Source organism: Heterodontus francisci, chromosome 1, assembly GCF_036365525.1.
Source record: "Heterodontus francisci isolate sHetFra1 chromosome 1, sHetFra1.hap1, whole genome shotgun sequence".
Classification (NCBI taxonomy): Eukaryota; Metazoa; Chordata; class Chondrichthyes; order Heterodontiformes; family Heterodontidae; genus Heterodontus; species Heterodontus francisci.
In genome coordinates this window covers 104,383,872-104,403,816 of record NC_090371.1, presented here as the reverse complement: position 1 = coordinate 104,403,816, position 19,945 = coordinate 104,383,872, and the positions used below count along the sequence as shown (strand labels likewise).

Sequence of the window (19,945 nt, the reverse complement as noted above, 5' to 3'; positions counted from 1 at the left end):
GCAGTGTGCTTCCCTCCATCATAAGATCAAGAGTAGGGTTGTTCAACAGGTTCATCACCTGTTATAACTCATCCAACGGTGAAATAGACCAGAAACTTTACTGGGCAAACTTGAGTTTGCTGTGCACAAATTGGCTGTCGCGTTTCGTACATTACAACAGTGATTTAAAAGTACTTCATTGGCTGTGAAACACTTTGGGATGTGTCTCAGTCCTGAAAGGCAACTCTTTAATGACATGGTAGAGTGGAGGCTGGATATTCACCTCCTCATCCCTCAAAACTTTGCCATGATCTGCAAAGCTCAATTGAGGAGTGTGATGAAATATTCACCACTCATCTGGATAGGTGCAGCTGCCACAATACTCAAAAAGCTCAACACCAGTCAGGCAAAGCAGTTTACCTCATTGACATTAGATATCCATCTCCTCCACCATAGGGGCACACTGTGCCAGCTGTAAATTGTGCCTACAGAATGCCCTCCAACAACTCACCAAGGTGGCTTTGACATCACCTACAAGCCCCATGACCTCTACCATCATGTAGGACAAGAGCAACAATGCCATAGGAACTCCATCGCAACCAAATCACACCATCCTCACATCATCCGAACTAAGATATACTTGTCATTGCTTCCCACTTGTCGGTCAAAATGCTGAAATTCCCTTCCTGATGCTATTTTTAGAGCGCCATCACCCCCACGACTATAGCAGTTCAAGGAGGTGTCTCACTATCACCTTCTCAAGGTAAACCGGAATGGGTCAGTCAATAAATGCAGCTTTAACAGCATTACCCAATTGTAGGAACAAATTTTAAAAATATGGGGGACAGGCAGATAGGTGGAGGAAGTATTCCAGATATGACCAAGAATATAGCTACATTTCACTAAATAAACAGTTGCTATGCTATTGGCGATGATTTGATCATGGAGTGCTACCACAGGAGACTAGATATCAATGGGTTAGACTATCCAATTTTTTGTAACCATTAAAGGATAGCATAGATAAACACAAACAACTGCAGAAAAAAAACATATACAGTCCAAAACAACCTACTCTCCTCCATAACATTTTAGTCACCTTTCAAGCTCACGATTATAATCTGACTATTCATGTACATTTACGCAGGAATCCAGGAAGTGAGAGATCAAAACCTACCACAGCAAGTTGTAGAATTTAGTTCAATAAAATGACTATGAAAGCTGAAGGACTTTATGAAAAAACCCAACTACGTTGCGTCCTTGCGGGAAGGGAACCTAGCACCACAACCTCATCTGGCCTACACGCGATTCCAGTCCCACACGATGTGGTTGACTCAATGCCCTCAGGGCAATTAGTTATGGCCTTAAACATGACCTTGTGAGTACTGCCCTCATCCAAAGAACAGATATTTTACATTTTAAAAAATCAGTATGCGTGATTATCCGACCTGAAAAAACAAGCACTGATTTTAGCCTCTTCTAAAGCTGTCCGAGCCAACATTTATCCCTCAAACATCACCAACACAGATTGATTAGGTAAGATAAATGCCACTGTTTATGGCATCTTGCTGTGAACATAATTTCTGTCAGTACGTATCCCGACATGACAAAGGTGATTACACTCCACACGTAACTCATTAGCTATGAAGCACTCTGGGACATCCCAAGAACCCGAAAGGTGACAGTTTGTTCTTTCATTTTGCCTTCTCGGTGCCAACTTATTTTATTTCTAATGGATCAAACAAATTAGTTTTTGTTTCCCCATACATTAAGAAAACTGCATAAACCACCTAGGTGTAAAGAACTCCCATTCCAACTTGCATTATTTTGCACTTTTAGTGCAATTTAGTTAAATCAGTTCCATAAACTAAGTGCAGAAATAGATGAATAGAGGGATTTAATGGTCCAGAAACATTTATGGGGAGCACTGGTGATAACTAATTTAGAATACTGTGTTCGGTTTGAAGTATCCCATATGAAGAAGGATAAACTGACATCGGAGAGAGCCATGTAACAATTCAGCAAGATAAGACCCAAAATGAAGGGACATAGAGTTAAGATCACACATTGGGTAAACTTGGGTTGTATTCCTCAAGGTATGTGTTTTAAGGGGTGCTGAAAATAATGAAGGGTAATAACTAGAGATAGATAAAGACTCTTCCCACGAATAAGGTAACCTAGAACAAGGGGATATAACTTTAAAGTTTGAACCAAATGAAAAGAAATAAATAAATCACACAAAAGGTTGTATGATGGAATCCTTTTTCCCAGAATGGCCATAGAAGCAGAATCATTTGAGGAGTTTAAGATGAAGATAGATAATGATATTAAGCGATATAGAGAAAGGGCAGGAAATTAGGATTAAAGAGCTGCCATTGTTAACAAAGTAGCAGAACAAGCTCAATGAGCTGAAGCATCTACTCTCCTATTCCTATAGTTTGGTACATTCCATTATACTGAACAGTGCCTTTTTTCTTAAAAGGGAAATCCTGGATTTCAAACATGAAGCAGCCACCATTTGAAACACTAAAATTGAAGTATTAATTGAAAATCTGCATATGGAGCAGAAGAATAAAAACAAGGGAGAACATTGTTTCAGCGATAAATATTATGTGCTTAAAAGATAATAGGTCATGTAATTTATTAGATTCTGAAAGGAAATTAATAGGAACAGTTAATTCTGTTCAGTTCATGGTTTGTATCTAGCATTAAAGAAACAAAGATGTGCACGGTCAAATCCTCATTTTTTATTTTATTTTGTTTTTAAAGTTTATTTATGTGCAGTTTCACCATGTTTATTCATTCAGCTGTTCTACTGAACAGAACTCAGGAAACAAAGCTACCTGAAACCACTGCCTAATGCACAGAAATACTTGCATTGCCATATAGACCATTTATATATTATAGAATACATTACACAATTTCAGGCCTCAGACCAAACCTGATGTGAATTAACAATGAAAAATGGCTTTTGTAAATAGGCAGACTGGTAAACACACCAAGACAAGAGGTAAATTACCTGAATTTTCAGCACATTAATTCAGTAAATGAGCTTCCGCTTTATCTGATCAGCTGGTTCTTGAGGGTTTATTATGCTGACAGGCTCCACTGCATACTTCCAATTAATGTCAGAACCAGTCAAGCATTCCCCATGCATTTCGAATGGCAAAAAAAAAGTTTCAGCTATTTCAAAGCCTGTCAAAGTCATTCACCTTCAGTAAGATTCATGTGTTTACGACACAGCATGTGGGTGTGAAGAATGAGACTACTCTCTTCAGTTTGACATTTCAAATTTGGTCATGGCAAATTCATTCCACAACATGCTGAATGAGGAAAAATGGTTATTCTAATTAAATAATTTCTACAGAAGGAAAAGAAACTGCAATCTTTTCGCATCTTGTTAACCAGAGCCTGAAAACAAAACATATTACAATCTCCACACCCCACTTCCTGCAACCCATCCCTTCACACACAGGGCAGTATTTATGCTCTCCTGTGGCAAGTTTGGAGGCAGGAAGGGCATTTAATCAGGCAGGATGGTGGCAGGTGGGGAACCCGCCACCTTCTCTGATTACACCCTGATCAAGTCCATGGCATCCTGGGTCACTCCTTGATCCTGGGCCTCCAGTGGATGTCATTCTAGCAGCAGTCACTATCTGCTCAGTGGTGCTACTGAGCAAAAGAACTACCAGCTGCTGACTGGCTCATGATATGGCAGGCCTTTCCCAAGGGAGACAATGTGGGTCCCTTGCCGCCTCTCTACCCAGCGGCCGAGACGCCCATTGTGTCCATAAAATTCCACCCACAGTCTCACACACTCACAGGGGGACTTTTATGGAGGCAACAGGGGTCTCAGCTGCTGGCTGGAGAACCGAGACATCTCCGTTGCCTTCTTTGGGAATGGCCCACCATATCACAGGCCAATCAGGCACCAGAGATGGCCACTAGACAATTGGGGGTAGGCGGCAGGGTCCCCACCTGCCACCATCCTGTTCAATTAAATGCCCACCCCCACCTCCAAACTCACCATGGGGAGAGCATAAAATACTGCCCAGAGAGTCTGACTCACACGTGCGCACACATGCATACACAGGAAGACCTGTCCTTGGAGAGCTGCCCGCCAGAGGCCAGCAGCTGGAACGCCAATGTAGTGGCGGTGGCTGCTACTGGAGGCCAAAGCAAATTGCTGGACCCAGGCCTCAGGTAGGTCAGGACGGGAGGGGTCTTGCGGGGTGGCCCTCAGGCCCCTCCCCTTCCTGATGCCAGGTCCCTTGTTCAGGGATGAAATGCCTTTGAACGAGAGACCCCATGCCCCCCAACCTGGAGCCAGGAAGTAGCCAGCACAGTTTACTGTGGTGCGATTCCCATGCGGCGATAGGGCCACCTGCCAACGGCTAACTGCAGCTGTGGTGGCAGTTAAGGGCCTTAATTATAAACGGCCTTCCCACACCGGACTAAATTTTGGTAATGTGGTGCTGGTGGAGGCGTCGTGGCCGTGACCAAGTTTGAGTAGAACAGCTGCTTCAGGAGTCTGTGTCAGGCATGCGAATGACAGGATCTGCTCAGCAGAGCTGGTTTTAGACGAGCAGCTCCCCGATGCCGGGAAGGTTTGTTAGGGAGAGGATGCTGCTGTCAGACCGCCTGTCTTGTTACTGGATTTGGAGGATCTTGCAGAGGTACCTCTGGTTGTACTTCTCCAGTGCTTTGAGGTGTTTGCTGTAGGTTGTCGAAGTCTCCAAAGCATATAGGAGCGCAGGGATCACCCCAGCCCAGTAAACCATGATCTTAATCTCGGGTTTGAGATCCTGATCTTCCTCAGTCAGCCGAAGGCTGAGCTGCCACATTGGAGGCGATGATGAACCTCGTCATCCAGATCTGCCTTCGCCAAGAGGAGGCTCCCAAAATATGGAAAATGGTCCACATTTTCCAAGATTTCGCCATTGATCTTGATTGTTGAGATGAGGTGTTGTGTTGTGGGAGGTGGTTGGAATAGGACCTTCATTTTCCGAGTGCTTAGTAAAAGACCAATTTTCTTATATGCTTTGGAGAAGGATCTGATAATGATCCGGAGCTCAGTTTCAGAGTCAGCATGTATGCCAGTGCTGTCTGCATACTGAAGCTTGATGACAGAGGTTGGAGTGACTTTGATTTTGTATTGAAGGCAGTGTACGTTGAACAGTTTCCCGGCCGTTCTGTAGATTATCTCCACGTCTGCAGGTAGTTTGCTGGAAGTGAGGTGTAGCATTGCAGCAAGGAAAATGAAGAAGATTGGTGCGATGACAGCCTTGCTTGAGCTCGGTCTTGACTGTGGTAGGGTCTTTGGTGGTTCCATTGAAGATCACAGCTTGCAGGTCATTATGGAGTAGACGGAGGGTGCTGACAAATTCTGAGGGCAGCCAAATTTGAGCAGGACACTCCGTAAGCTTTCACAGTTGACAGTGTGAAAGGCTTTTTTGTGAGGTCGACAAAGACCATGTACAGCGGTTGGCATTGTTACCTTCATTTTTCTTGTGAAGATCGTGTCTATGGTACCTCTCGATGGGCGAAAGCACGTACACATGCACAACATACAGAATGCTGCATCAAGAGATGCTTGGTTATTACAATGAAATTTGGTTGGATGAACATCTCGTTCACCTGCAGAATTCCAGTGTACCCATTCTCAACATGCCTCTCCACATTAACTTAATCTCAGAAATCAAAACAGCCCTCTGGAAACCAACCACAATCACACACCCCCCCCTCCCCCCCCCCACAAACCACCTTCCTCAAACAGTAACACATTTGAAAGCTCTGCAAGGAAATAATCAACACAAGGTTGACTTTGGACTAGGTTGGCACATGGCTAGCCATAAAGAGTATGCCCACACCCTTGCAGAAGTGTACACAGCACTAGGAGGACAAATAAAAGGAGGAGATTGGCAAGGTGCAAAAGCACATTTGACTCAAACAAACTTTCTATAGGAGTCCCAATCCAAGCACATTTTTGGCCAATTAGTTGTATATTTATAAGGATTCAGTTGTACAATGATCAGGTTAAATCCCTTTGGAGAAAGTGGGAGATCTAACATTTGAATCTTTTTGCTGAGGAAAGGACAAGGCTATTTCAGAAGGCAATTTTGCCTTTTTTGTGGTAAATTTATAATTAATAAAATACTTTAACTCATGGTTGGTTCTACAACTTTGGAAACCATGAACACATGTTTGTTCCCAATGTTTTTCTTTGGCTCTTAAAACTATAATTTAGTTGTAGTCGAATGTTTCCAGCAGAAATCCAACAAAGACCAATTTCTAGAAGAGGGGACAGAAATGTGCCATACCAAGACAGTAACATGAAAGTTAATTCCACATTTAACTCCTGAATCACTCACTACACCACTAGTAGCATTAACTATATGGAGTTTGACGGAGGAAACTTTAGGTACTTTGGTGTCCTCCAAATGAAGAAAAAATTGGCTCAAATAGCAACTTAAAATTCCTTTTTGCTTAAGCCAAAGTTCACAAGCACAATGCAGTACTGTGTTTTAAATTGCCTGTGTGTCAATATGAAAGACGAACAAAATAGAACTTCGAATTGGTCCATAAAATGTGTGAGGATAAAGGAAGGGCATTGTACAGATTTTGAGAACAAAAACCACTTTCTATGCAACAATTTTTCCTTAGAAAAGTTGTAAAGCTGAGCAGGCATCCTTGTACTGAACTAATATTTCTACGTCTGGTTAAGAGATGCTGGGGCAACATGATCTCTCATCAAGAAGTTAATTACAGTATAACTTCATAACCATTTTACTGTCATTTGCAAAGAGGACATTATTGAAAAGGAATGTTAGAAGGAATTTGTATACACTGTAGGTTCTGCATGAAAAAGGGTTCATTGAACACATCAGAACATCACAAGAAGCCAATTTACTCTATGTGTATCCATAATGCAACTGAGTACACTAATGCAACAACTCCAGTTTCTGGTGTCAAATCTTTCTTAGGCCTGTCCTTACCCTCATCTAAAATGATGCAGTCTCAACCCTTTTGCCAGAAATCAGCTTCATCAGCTTGTTCAAAAAAAAAATCCCAACCTAATAGCCCAGATTTTGTGGTAGTAATGGCATCCAACTGTCAAGTTTGCTGTCATTACCTTGTGAAACTGACACCAACTTCTGGAGCCTGCACATGCACCATTAACTGTGGTCAAAGATTCCTTGCTCCTTCGCTGGGTGTGCTGTTGGAAGGCCCGGCAGATAGAAATCTTTAGAAATCATTGAACTGATCAGAACTTGTTTTATGCTGTAACACTGTTGCTAAAAATCCGCCCCCTCACCAAAAAAAAATTTAAGCCTTGTAAATGAGGTGCAACTGAGTCTCAAACTGCATACTAAGTCATAAATACTGCTGAATCACCTCTCTGGCCCTGGCAAACTAATTTTATACTTGCGAAATGTCAAATTTTTCCATTATGATAAAAAATGAAAAACTATGGAATTTTTAAGTTAATATTTCAGCTGCTAATGTGTATGCCCCAATCTTTATTTTACTTTCTAAAACTTACTAAAAATGAAGGATAATAGGTGTATTTTACTTCCTGGGCTGCTGTCTGAGAATTTTTCAAGGAGATTGGCTGCTTAACCTGCTTGATGGCATCACTATTGTTGGACACCTGGAGATCCCTTTGACTTGACGCCAGATTAAAGTTAACATCTGGAAAGGGGAATCCATGCTATAGAGATTACTAGATATTTATGGGCAGCTTTCTTAGAGGTCAGTGGCGAGCACCACCGCTTTGCCGCTAACGACAAAATCCAGGCCATCATAAGTCTCCTCCTCTCCCCATAGCACCAATGACCCCCTTAAAATTTAGTTACTATGCACGGCCCCTTTAAATTTTGTACAGCCATGTACAAGGCCTGTGCAGTACCTTCCAGGCTGTTGCATGGGAACATTGCATATCACTCCTTTTTAATTGAAAATGTTCCAGATTAAAGCTTTATATGCGATCCAAGTGTTCCTTTGTAACATGAGAGTCTGGATCTCAGGTTTTTTTTTAAAACCAATGTGCTGACTTTCACCCGGTCATCACTTTGTAGAAACTGAGTAGTTCAGCCCTTAGCCCAAGAGTCAGCGACCTTAATAACAAGAGGAGCCGATTTAAAAAAATTGTCAAAAACGCAATGTCTTAAGAGCTGTAATGCTACTTCTCAAACGCCAATAGTAATGGAAAACAAGGCAGAGACAAATTTCAGCAACATTTCTATGGTTGTTACAGAAAAGGTTAATTGAATGATATTGTACTTGTGCGAAAGTGTTAATAAAAGTTTAAAAATTACAAGTTTAAAAAATGAAACAAGCCATTTAATTATCAAAATGAGTTTGATCGATCAAATTACGAGTCCTAAAAGAGCCACAGGTTGCAGACCCCTGCCCAAGCCTTTAATTCCAGTATATCCTTAACACAATTTTAAGATGGTCATCAAAATTTGCTAACTTCTAGTAACAGTCCTTTAAAACAAATACAATGAATCTTCTATTATTCACAATGGTGGACAGGACTCATCTGGAGGATAATGAAAATTGGCAGATAATTGAATGTTCCCAGATTTTGACAAATATATATATATATATAAAAAACAAAATACTATGCAGATAATATAAACTAAATTTAAATTTTCTTCAGCTGGGAGGATGATGCAAGGTTAAGGAGACTGGTATTTGCAGGATGTGCACAGAAAGTCATGCAAGGCTTTGGCCTGTGAAATTGCTGGAGTGCAGATAATAGAAGTTACACTGTGAAGCACTTTAGGATGCTTTTCTGTTTTAAAACCACTTTATAGATACAAGTTGTTGTCATCATATTTGAGATGGTGGGAGGCAGGCTAGGTGACAGGAGCAGATTTGCACACCATTTCAAATTAATTTAAAATCCATTGGCATTTATTCAATTGAAACATAGCCTACCCAAAATGTTCTGCATTCACAATGTTTATTTTCACCAACTACCTTTTTAAAAAATTAATTGGTGGGGATGGGGGAGAATTAAGTGAAAATAGTTAATTATGCATACATTTGATCCAAACATACAAGGGAAGTTACTGCTGGAGAATTAAACTCTTCCCATTTCAGGCACCCAACATCAGCATCAAGCACTCTTAGATCAAGTACTGCACATCCAGCTGCAAAGTAAGCTCCATGAAATTGGCTCAGCTCTAACCTCAAAATAGCACCCTTCATGAGTGTAGTATTTTTACCTTCATTTCCCACACCAACCACCCCATGTTCCCTGAATGAGATTGCTGATTAATAGCAAATTAGTTTGTGATTGTCCAAACTCATTTTACACAGGATCTTATAGCCAGTATTAGTCGAGGGGTAGATTTGAACCCAGGCCATCAGTGAAAGCAGTATTTATCCTACTGTACAGTCCAGTTGCTTCCTAGGTATTGTTTGTAAAATCAAGTTACATAGAGGGTCAGATAGAACTGGATGAATGGCAGTCACTAGCTATATCAGCCATGGCTCAGTTGGTAGCAATCTCACTTCCAAGTCTGAAGGTTGTGGCCTCAAGACCCACTCCAGAGACTTGAGCACAAACCCCAGGCTGCACAGGCAGCAATGATCTTTTACATAAAATGTTAAACGGAGGTCATGTCTGCCCTTTCAGGTGGATAGAAAAAAATCCCATGCTATTTATCCCTCAACCAACTCCTAAAAACAGAGATTATCTGGTCATTATCACACTGCAGCTTGAGAAAGCTTGCTGTACGCAAACCAGCTATCACATTTCCTATATTACAACAGTGACTGCACTTCAAAAGTACTTCATTGGCTGTAAAGCACTTTGGGACATCCTTGGTTGTGAAACGTGCAATATAAATACTGCTCTTTTACAATTAAACAAGCTAGCAGAGGTCCCAGCTTTCATTCCCACTTTGTACAGAGTTCCTAATTTCAGCTGTGAGAAAACTGGGGAATCTAGAACTTGGGGGCAGAGTCTCAAGCTCTTGATCATTTAGGACTGAGATGAGGAGAAACATCTTCACTCAAAAGGGTGGTGAACCTTTGAAATTCTTTACCCCAGAGGGCTATGGATACTTCATCGTTGAGTATATTCAAGGCTGGGATAGATGGATTTTTGATATCTCAGAATCAAGGAATATGGGGAGCAGGCAGGAAAGTGGAGTTGAGGCAAAAGGTCAGCCATGGTCATATTGAAAGGCATTGAATGGCAGAGCAGTCTCAAAAGGGCCATGTGGCCTACTCCTGCTCCAATTTCTTATGCTCCGTATGTTCTTATAAATGATTTTGCATGTTTTTCTGTATGAAAAGATCGAAGAAAAATTTTGGTACACCAGGGAGATTTATAATGACCGTTTAATAAATATTTTTGTTCAAGGGTATAATATTTTATTATACAATAAAAAGTATTTAATTTTATCTTTTAGGAATCTGGATGTATATATTCTTTTCTGTACATAAAGTTAAAGAAAATATTTATTAAATGGTCATTATAAGCCTCCCGTTTACCAAAATAATTTTTCTTCAATCTTTTCACACACAACAATATATCCCCTGACCTTCAAATTTACTGTTAAAAACTTGGAGGTGGAAAAAGGGGAAGTAAAATGAAGAATGTTATATGTCTCAGATCTAAAGGCCAACAAATTCAATTCATATTTGATTACAGCATATTTTTCCCAGATGTTCCAAGAAACACCTTCAACAATGCACATGTAGACTTTACCAAAACATTGTGTATTGTACAGAAATACTTCTAAACTAGGCTTACTGCAGAATTTTATGCAATTATGGCAAGTTTGCACCTCAAAATACAAAATTTTTATTCGGTATACTAAGTAGTGGTCTCCTAGTGTTGGGTCAAGCCAAATTTTAGTGACAGGATAGAGGGTTTTATTCTGCAATTGCCATATAAACCTGATCTTGGAATAAGTGATGCCAGTATAAACGCCAAACGTTAAAAAGAGTAATGCATGGCAATGTAGTTTGATCCTTGATGAACACAAAAAAACCTAACACCGTCACATTGCATCAACAAGGCCTTCCTCCTTTTCCACAACAGAAAAATTACACAAGCGAATATTTTGAATTGCACAATTATTTGCCAAAATAAAACAAACACTAATAAAGCCCATTGTTTCTGCCATTTTACATTATCACTAAAGAAATGAAGAATTTGCATTTATATAGTGCCCATCAACTCAAGTCACCCTGAAGCATTTTACAACCACTGAAATATTTTAAGTATAGTTACTATTGTACTGCAAGGAAATACAGCTGCCAATTTGCACACAGCAAGGTCCCACCAATAGCAATGATATAAATGACTAGATAATCTGCTTAAGTAATGTTGATTGAGGGACAAGTATTAGCCAGGACATTGGAGAGAACACCCCTGCTCTTCTTTGATTATTGCCGTGGGATCATTTGCTTCCATTTGAAGGGGCAGATGGAACTTTGGTTTAACGTCTCATCCAAAATACATCACCATCATCAGTGTGGCACTCCCTCAATACTTCCCTGAAATATCCATCTGGATTGTGTGCTCAAGTCTCTGGAGGGGGCCTTAAACCTACAACCTTCTAACTTAAAAGGCGAAAGTCAAGGTTGACATCTAGCTCAATATGTTCACCAGTATAATTTCAGAAACAGTCTCTTGTTTTGAGTAATAAAAATGGACAGTATCTGTCCAGTGCATCAAGTTTATTATTTGCAGTTGAGGGAAGGTGGGGGAAAAAAAAAAAAAAAGGACAGGGAGGTAGATCCCATATGCCTGGAATCAACAGGAAGACACCAACATCTGACCTTGATCCCTGTAATATGATTGACTGTCAATCACTTGCAATACTGAGCCAATCACAGCAGATTCTGAATCTCACCTTGGTTGACCTCAGACTGCAGAGGGAGAAGCTTGAAGAGACAGAATTGATTTTTTGAGTGCGCACTATACTAAAGCATATTAAAAAACTGATAAAAGATGTTCTTTGTAGTCAAAGACCTTTGGAGCGAAGGGGAAAACGTGCCTATTTTTGCTAAAATAATTTATCAACTTCAAAATTCATATTACACAATACTTGAACTACTCAAGACTAATACAAATACGTACTAATCTTTTGCCTTTATATTATAATATATTCGATGCAAAATACCATACCGAGATCAACTACAAGATTCAGTAGCAAAAAATATTCACTCTACATACCGTCATAAACATGAGCTATGCCAAATAATTTTTTTAATCCATTGGTTGTAAACCTGAAGTAAAACTTAAAAAAAGAGATAAAGAACTGAAAAAGGATCAATGTTAGCAGCTAAAATGGCCACTGTAATTTGCATCTAAATACCTTACATTCCAAGGTATCGAGGTGGAGACAAATGTCTGTTTAGTCCTCATCCAAAACAATGGAGAGAATTTTGAATGGATTACCTGGTCCTGCCTTCATTAATAAGACATGAAAGGCAATCTTGGATCATTAACACTGGTGGAAACAAGCCACACAAAGGGTAATCCTGGAACAATGGGGCCCTGAGAAATTGGAATTCTTAGACATGATCTAGTCACTTTGCAAAAAATAATGAGAATACACTGGGCCATCACGTGACAGACTCTCTATCTGCGTGAAACTAGTTGCCCCTTCTCTCCACAGACAGAGAAGCACCTGATTTTGATCAGTGAAGGACCCAAGTGGGGTGTCTCTCTCTCTCAAGGCCACCCTGCAAGTCTGAACCCTGCCTGCTGACTGCAAACATCCAAGCCCATCATTGTTGCAGACAGAGACCCCATGAAGAAAACCATCTGCCGCACTGGTCTCCAAGAACACCCTGAACCAGATGGCCACATCTACCAGCCAGAAAGTTCAGGACCACCAAGTTCAGCCAGACTACAACTGAATTACCAGACTCCACAGACTGTATTTTTTTTATTGCTCCTAACTCTAATCCAATCAATCCATTCTTCTCCACTCTGTAACCTATGTGTGTGTGTCTCTATGATTCGTGTGTGTGCGCGCGCATGAAAGTTGGAGCATAGTTTATTATTTTACTTAGATCGGTTTTTAGTTTTTTTTTTAAGTACGATAAACTAACCTCTTTCTTGTTTAAACTCAAGAAAATTTGTCTGATTGGTTCTTTTATGATCATAACACATAAAGGGTTAAACAGTCACTGAATTGGTAAGCATATCCACTGTTTAGAAGAAATAAACCCTGTTGCTTCAAACAAGGAGAGGGACAAGCCTTTTGACCCCTCCTCACCTGATCGTAACAATACATACAGCCAAAGTGTTTATTGCATACATGTAATTATCTATATTAAGACCCATTTGTGTACCCATTTATTGAACCAAGTTAGCCGCATATATTAAACTTGTACATAAACAGATAAGGGTGGGATAACTTCAGGTCTATTTTATTGATGAGTCACATACTCTGCCACAATGAGAACTGTGCAAAACAACACAAGATTCAAGGTTATTCAGAGATTTTAACACATTAAAGTTTAGAAAATTCAAACAGAAGTGTGAAGAATACAGTAAATGCGGAGACAGCAGTTAAAGTACCACAAGTCTTATCTGTAGTCTTTAATTCTCTGTAGATATACTGTATCTTTACTATATCCAGAAAGTTCAATTTTCAGTTGGAAAAGGGAGTCAAATTATTCCAAAATATCAGAATTTTCTCCCAAATAATGCAGAATTCTGCTTTCTCCAATTTGCCCAAAGAATTGTAAGGGCGGGGAAAAAATACTCAAATCCTTTGATTCTTACTTTAATGATTCAACAAATATGCCTCTATTGAATGGGGTTTAAGAATTTGCCTATTTTATTAGATACAGTCAGAGGAATTACACATTTCAATAGCGCCTGAACATGGTCACTGTTTATTGGTTTGGCATAGTACCTAATTGGTGATATGCATTTCAAATTATTTAATTGCAAACATTTGTTTGCTAATGGATATCACTTAGTCAGTTCACAAGCATGGAAAAAAATTTAGCAATGACTGAAAATTTTATTTTTACAGGTTGAAAATTATTATAGAAATAAGTGTCACACTGCATTCCATGCTTTTTCCACTAATACATAATACAGGAGGAAAAAAATTACTCATATGGCAAGGCCTGCTCTAACTTGAGCAAATTTTCATAAACTCCTATCAAACTTCCAGGCAGCGAGTACACTATTATTGTATAATCATCTAAACTTAACACTGGACTTTCAAACCCTTCAGATTCAGTTCTACCAGAACTGAAATCCTCATCACTTGTTCCCTTTCAATTATAGGGGTGTTGCCATTGTTTGTCACAATATTTATTTTCCAAAAGGATTTTTTATTTAACCAGGGTTGTGACTGGTACAATATCCATTGGTCTATTTTTCACTCTCAAGACAAAGCATTTTATTTATTTAGCTGCCATTTCTGCCAAAGCAAAATGGTGAAGAGCTCTTGTCCTGGCTTGGCAAGATTAGATAAAATTCCTCACTAGGAATAGTCAGATACTTACTGCTTCCCAACAGTAGAAGTCTATATAATCTCAATGCCCCATTTATACTCAGCCTGAATATTCCGATTTTTACAAAGTTTGCAGCTGTCTTCATTCAAGATGCATTGTGTACACACGGAAACTTAGGAAGATGTCCTTAAGGTGGGATTTTATTTGGGCCATGATAATAGTGTACATCTTAGAGTCGTACAGCATAGAAACAGGCCCTTCGGCCCACCGTGTCCATCTTAATTGAACACTTCATAAAAGCAATCCTTTATTTTATTATTTATACCTGGAATGGATCAAAAGATGGAACTTTCACAAATGTACTTTATTATTCACTACACTATTTCAACCAATCACTAGAGAAAATAGATCACAAAGTGCAGGCATCAAACAGGTAATTGGGTAAAAATGGTTTGGGGAAAGACAACAATAAACAAACAATGCTCACCCATTCCTACTTCTGGAATAATTGCATTTAAAAGAGCTTTTTTCCTGATATGATCTTTAATATATTACTACACTAATTAAAAATGAGCCAGTATTGAAAGCTAATATATCATTCTACAGTATAAGTTCACTCAGATACATTGAAGTGACTGCCCTTGTAAACACCAGAGATCAATGTAGTATTTGATACTGAAATTATGTACATGCTAATTAAAAAATGATATTTTACTCAGCCCGTAACAGATTTATCAACTTAATTGCTAAATTAAAAACCAAGATTGGCTGTTGAAAATAACTTGATTCCAACAGCATGTTCAGTGCTCAACTTACTTTAGTCTTAAAACATGGCAGATTAATAACATTCTTAATGCTAGGCAGCTGAAAATACATTTAAATGCACAGTAGAAAATCATTTGTAGCAAAATAAAGCTTAATGCAAATAATTTACTGGGTTACAATGCGCATGACTTATGGTAACCCGGTAAGCAATGAACAAGCCTGATTTTTCCATGTTATAAACAATCAGCATGCAATAGTGATCATTTGAAAAGGCAGGGTCTAGCTGACGTGGACATGGGATTGAAATGTCAAAGGTTTTAAATTTTGTGTGGGGAAGGGGGGCAGGTACAAGTGCCTTCAAAGCTTACAAGGAATATATCTCAAACAATTTTAAGTAACAACAGTTACATGAGGAATTATGTAGTATGTTAAACTCCACTTACACAACTCTACAGTGAGGAGTGCTGCTTATTCCAATGTTTTATACAATGAAACTAGAGCTGTAACAATTAATTGCTTAAAAAACAGGCAACTACCAACTGTCTTGCAGCTAACTGAGTTTTAAAGTTTGCTCTGGAAGCAAAGCACTGCCATAAATAAAGTTAGCCTTGAGCTTCTTGGTTGGAAGTGGCAGTGCAGTAATGAACAAAACCAAACATGTACTGTCTATTCAAACAGACAAACCAATGAATAGCAAAAGCTGTACTTTAACACTTTTTCAGTAGTCAATTATTTCATCTATTACAGTAAATGATAGATCCTTGAACATTTCTCAGTTATAAACGCTGTACATCATTATCAGGTACAGATGCCAGCTCCAAGGAGAGATGGATGTTCACAAGAGTCCTTTCAATAGTCACCACAATGCTATGATAATAGAGTTAAAAGTAAAAAAAAAAATTCATTGGTAATAATTTGATTTTTCCTATGGTTGTGACAATAATTGCTAGCTTAGGTTTATCTTTAAACTAAGAAATGTCTCAGAGGAGTGGCTTTTAATCGCTCAGTGACCTTGACAACAATTATGCATTTTACAAGCATTGCACAAACTACCATGTTGTTACAGGTTTACAGCAAAACTGCAGTCTGACCAGTCACACCCAAAGTTAGCTTCAATGATATTACTGTTTCCTAAGAAGTGACTACAGTACAATGAGTTTTCCTGTGAACACATTCAAAAGCCACATATCCAGATATTTCCCTTAATTAATCCATATGAAATTCTGGGCAAGAGATTATCCCTTCACATTTCCCCAAAATAAGTTTGCCATAAGTTTGATTAAATCAGCAGGTTTCCAGTGCTTTGGTCAAGGCAAAGACTTTCTTGACAAATGAAGCAACTGGAATGGTTTCCTTTGGTTCATTCCCCCATTTGCCATTAAAGCTCTGGCTTTCCTTTAAATACCACTCTCCCCACCCCCAGCACAGTACACATTTTAACATCGTCCAATCTCAGATAATCCTGAGAATCAATTTATTTAGCAATATGATATGAAGCTGATCCAGTCTGAGATATAACTATATTTAAGTGTGTACAGGAGTGAGATGTTAAAAGCCTAGTCAACGCTTTAATGCTCTAGTGCGATGAGAGAGATCTGTTCTGATGCTAAGAAGGAGGGTTGAGCAGACAACAGAATGCCAAAATTGTGTGTCTGAGCTATGCAATCAGTGTAAAAAAAAAGGCTATTGGTATAATCATTGACAACCTCTCACTCAAAACTAAGCCCACCTTCAAAAATCTACTGAGCTAGGGCCAAACATTCTCTACAGCAAAGCCACTGAAAATCAAAAGCTGCCCAAATCCTGCAGGGCTTCCTCCTCTCTCTAAAAATTCTTTAAAACCCTTGACATCGTTCTTGTTGAAAGCTACTAAAGCTCGTCTGTGTCTCCTGGAAGATTGCATCTTTTATTTATCGCCCCTTGGCTTATTTTCACAGTGAATTCCTGGCTAAATGCAATCAGCCAAGAACCCTCCCTGTACGCGCTGCTGTCATTCTTGATCGGTTGCATGCGGAGAAGCAAGCGCAAAAAAAATCTCAGCCAACAGAACCGGCCACCACTCCATTTTTATTTATTTAAAAAAAAAGAAACCGTGAACAAAACTGACCCATTTCGAAAGGGAAGGCGAAAGATCAAAGCAGAGTCGATGTAAAAGCTAATATTTCAAGAAGAGAGGCAGCGACAGAGAGAGAGAGAGAGAGAAAGGGGGTGGGGGAAGGCAAACTGGGCGAAAAGCCCTTTAGGCGGAAGGGCACTGCGCCCAATGAGCCACTGGAAAATAAATGATCATGCAGAAAATCACGTTTGCAGATTGCTTTAGAATTCCAATTAACCGCAGACCAAGGGGGAAATGAAAAAAAGACAAGCCACTGAAAGTGATGGGGGGGGGGGGGGCGGAAAGAGATCTGTTTGGGGGAGGAAACTCAAATCTGTTGAGACGTTTGGTCACCCGATCTCCTGCTCCCTTGGATGGATCCCTCTCAATTCTTCGTGCTATGAAAGGATCGCTCCAGCCAGTCTGTCACTGCCCTGCACAAATCTCTCTCTCCAATGTCTTTAACAAGCATTGAAGAAAGCTCTATTGTCCGACGGTGCAGGGTGACAGAAACAGAAAAGAACAAATAATAAACATGAAAATGGGAACAAAGTAACGAGGCGGTGGGAAGGGAATGCTGACGGCTATTTGATATGCGCAATTGGCAAATATAACAACCAGGGTCGATTCCAACAAAAGCAACTCAACTCCCCCACCCCTTATCAAGTATTTCAAGGACAATAAAAGTGAAAATTAAATATATATATTTATTCCTCCTTCGTCGTCACCCTTTGTCAATCCTTTGAACTGGAACTCTTGAATCCAGATCGTGGCAAAGAAAAAATCTGCAAGGTTACCGAGACCGCCGTCTGTTTTTGGGAGGAGAGGAATTTACAGTTCAAATCCCTTCCCTTTCCTCAAAGTAAACAGCCCACACAGCAGGAACATGGCACAAACACCCGAACATTTCAAAACAATATATCTTACAAATATAAAACAGTACTGCAAAACTGGACGCCATCTTTTCTGAGAAATGGTGGGGGTGGGGGGGGGGGGGGGGGGAAGAGAGAAAGAGGAATTCTTTGTGGCAGTGAACATTTCAAACAATCTACACCAACTCATGTCGTGTATTAAAGGGACACCAGGCTGTGAATGACAGGGTTAAAATCCAACGCTGTCCCGAGCCATCAGACGGAAAGCTGTCCCTTTAAAAGAAAGGGTGTATTGTGTACACTTCTTCACCTGGCTTGCTCTTTAAATTCCTGACGTGGGCACATAATGCATTCGCCTCTTCGCTTCAGGTTTGGTGAAAGAGCCCGGGGAGGAGAATACTTACCGACTTGAAGGACATTGTCCACACAGCCGCTTTCCAGCAGTGCGATGCCCCGTTTAAAAGGCAATCTGCTCTCGTCGTCCCCTCCGTCTTCGGCCGAATAATTGAATGAGGAATACATGCAAATTTCCCGTTCATTCCTAGGGAAGGACCAGTAAACGATTCGCCTCTGAACGGGCTCCGGGATGCGGGTAAAACGCTCTTCCACTTGCTGGAAAGGCCACTTCTCCGCTACTTTCCTGGCACTGATGTCCAGCAGCGACTCCGGCTTGTAGCTTTTGCCGGCCGGGGCCACCCTCTGTGGCGCTTTGGAAGGATTAAAGCCGGGCCTGCAGCAGAGCCGTTTTGTGGGTGGCTGACCGCGCTCCGCCATACTGCCTCGCTTTGCTACTGTTACATTGAAACGGAAGTTATGTACATTATAAGAGAAGCCTTTATCTGTTTACAATGAGGGCGCGCCTCGGTGCGGCAAAAAAGGTCATGCGCTCCTAATATGGGAATACCGGGGGGCCGGTCCTCAGCGCCGGTGAACTCCTCTCAGAGCAGCGCATCTCTCCGCAAAAGGACCACTTGTCCATAATGAACCGGAGACACAGCGTTCCCGAGTGTTGGCGAACTCCATACATGGACCTTCCATCCATAATAGGAATGGAAGGGGCCGAGCCACAACATTCTCATTCTGACTTCCAAACTGACGCCCCCCCAGACTGGGGGAGGGCGGATAATCCAAGCCACTCCGAACGTCCATGCCTTTGTCACGCCATAAAAGGAGCGTCCGACCTAATTGGGAAGAAGAATGCGGGGGTGTTTCCCCTTGAAAGTTCGGCCGCTTCCTTTGTGCTACCATATAAAGGCAGACGCTCCTTTTATGGAAGGGAGTGGAATGTGGGGTGTTCCTTTCTCTTTCACCCCCCCACCCCCGGCCTGGCTTGGCCTTTGTGCTGCCATCTCGGGAGCCGGTAGTTTGACGTCGCCGGGCTCTTCAAAACAAAGAGCGCACGGCTGGAGGCGAGCGAGTCTGCTGAGATATAGCAGCTTCCTGTTTCACTGAAGACTGCTGTTTCAAAAGGGAAATCTGGCTTGGAGAATAACACAACAACAGCAGCAGCCCTGGATACCGAGGATCCACTCCAACCTCGGGAGTGTTTTTTTATGAGGTTAATTGCACCTGACGCATCGACTCCTGCAAATTTAAAGCCAATTCTCCCTCAACATGGCCTCTCGGAGACTTCCTCTTTAAAATCTTAGCGAAGCTTTCGTGCTAGTTATATAAATCTAATTATTGTAGCTACAAACTTGCCAAGGTCTTGATCGGTATTATTGTACGGCACGTTTCGCAACCGGAAAACGCTTATCAAGATTACATTTACTGTTAATTACCT

At 40.6% G+C, this 19,945-nt stretch overlaps 1 protein-coding gene across 1 annotated transcript in view; it reads right to left on the bottom strand.

The window, feature by feature from the left end:
- Window positions 1-19,188, bottom strand: part of LOC137371433 (zinc finger SWIM domain-containing protein 6) — a 217,058-nt gene extending 197,870 nt beyond the window's left edge. Inside the window, exon 1 of the mRNA XM_068034024.1 lies at window positions 18,567-19,188. Coding sequence (XP_067890125.1) covers window positions 18,567-18,936 — 370 coding nt within the window. The 5' untranslated portion in view covers window positions 18,937-19,188. The remainder of the gene's footprint in view (window positions 1-18,566) is intronic.
- Window positions 19,189-19,945: the final 757 nt, after the last annotated feature.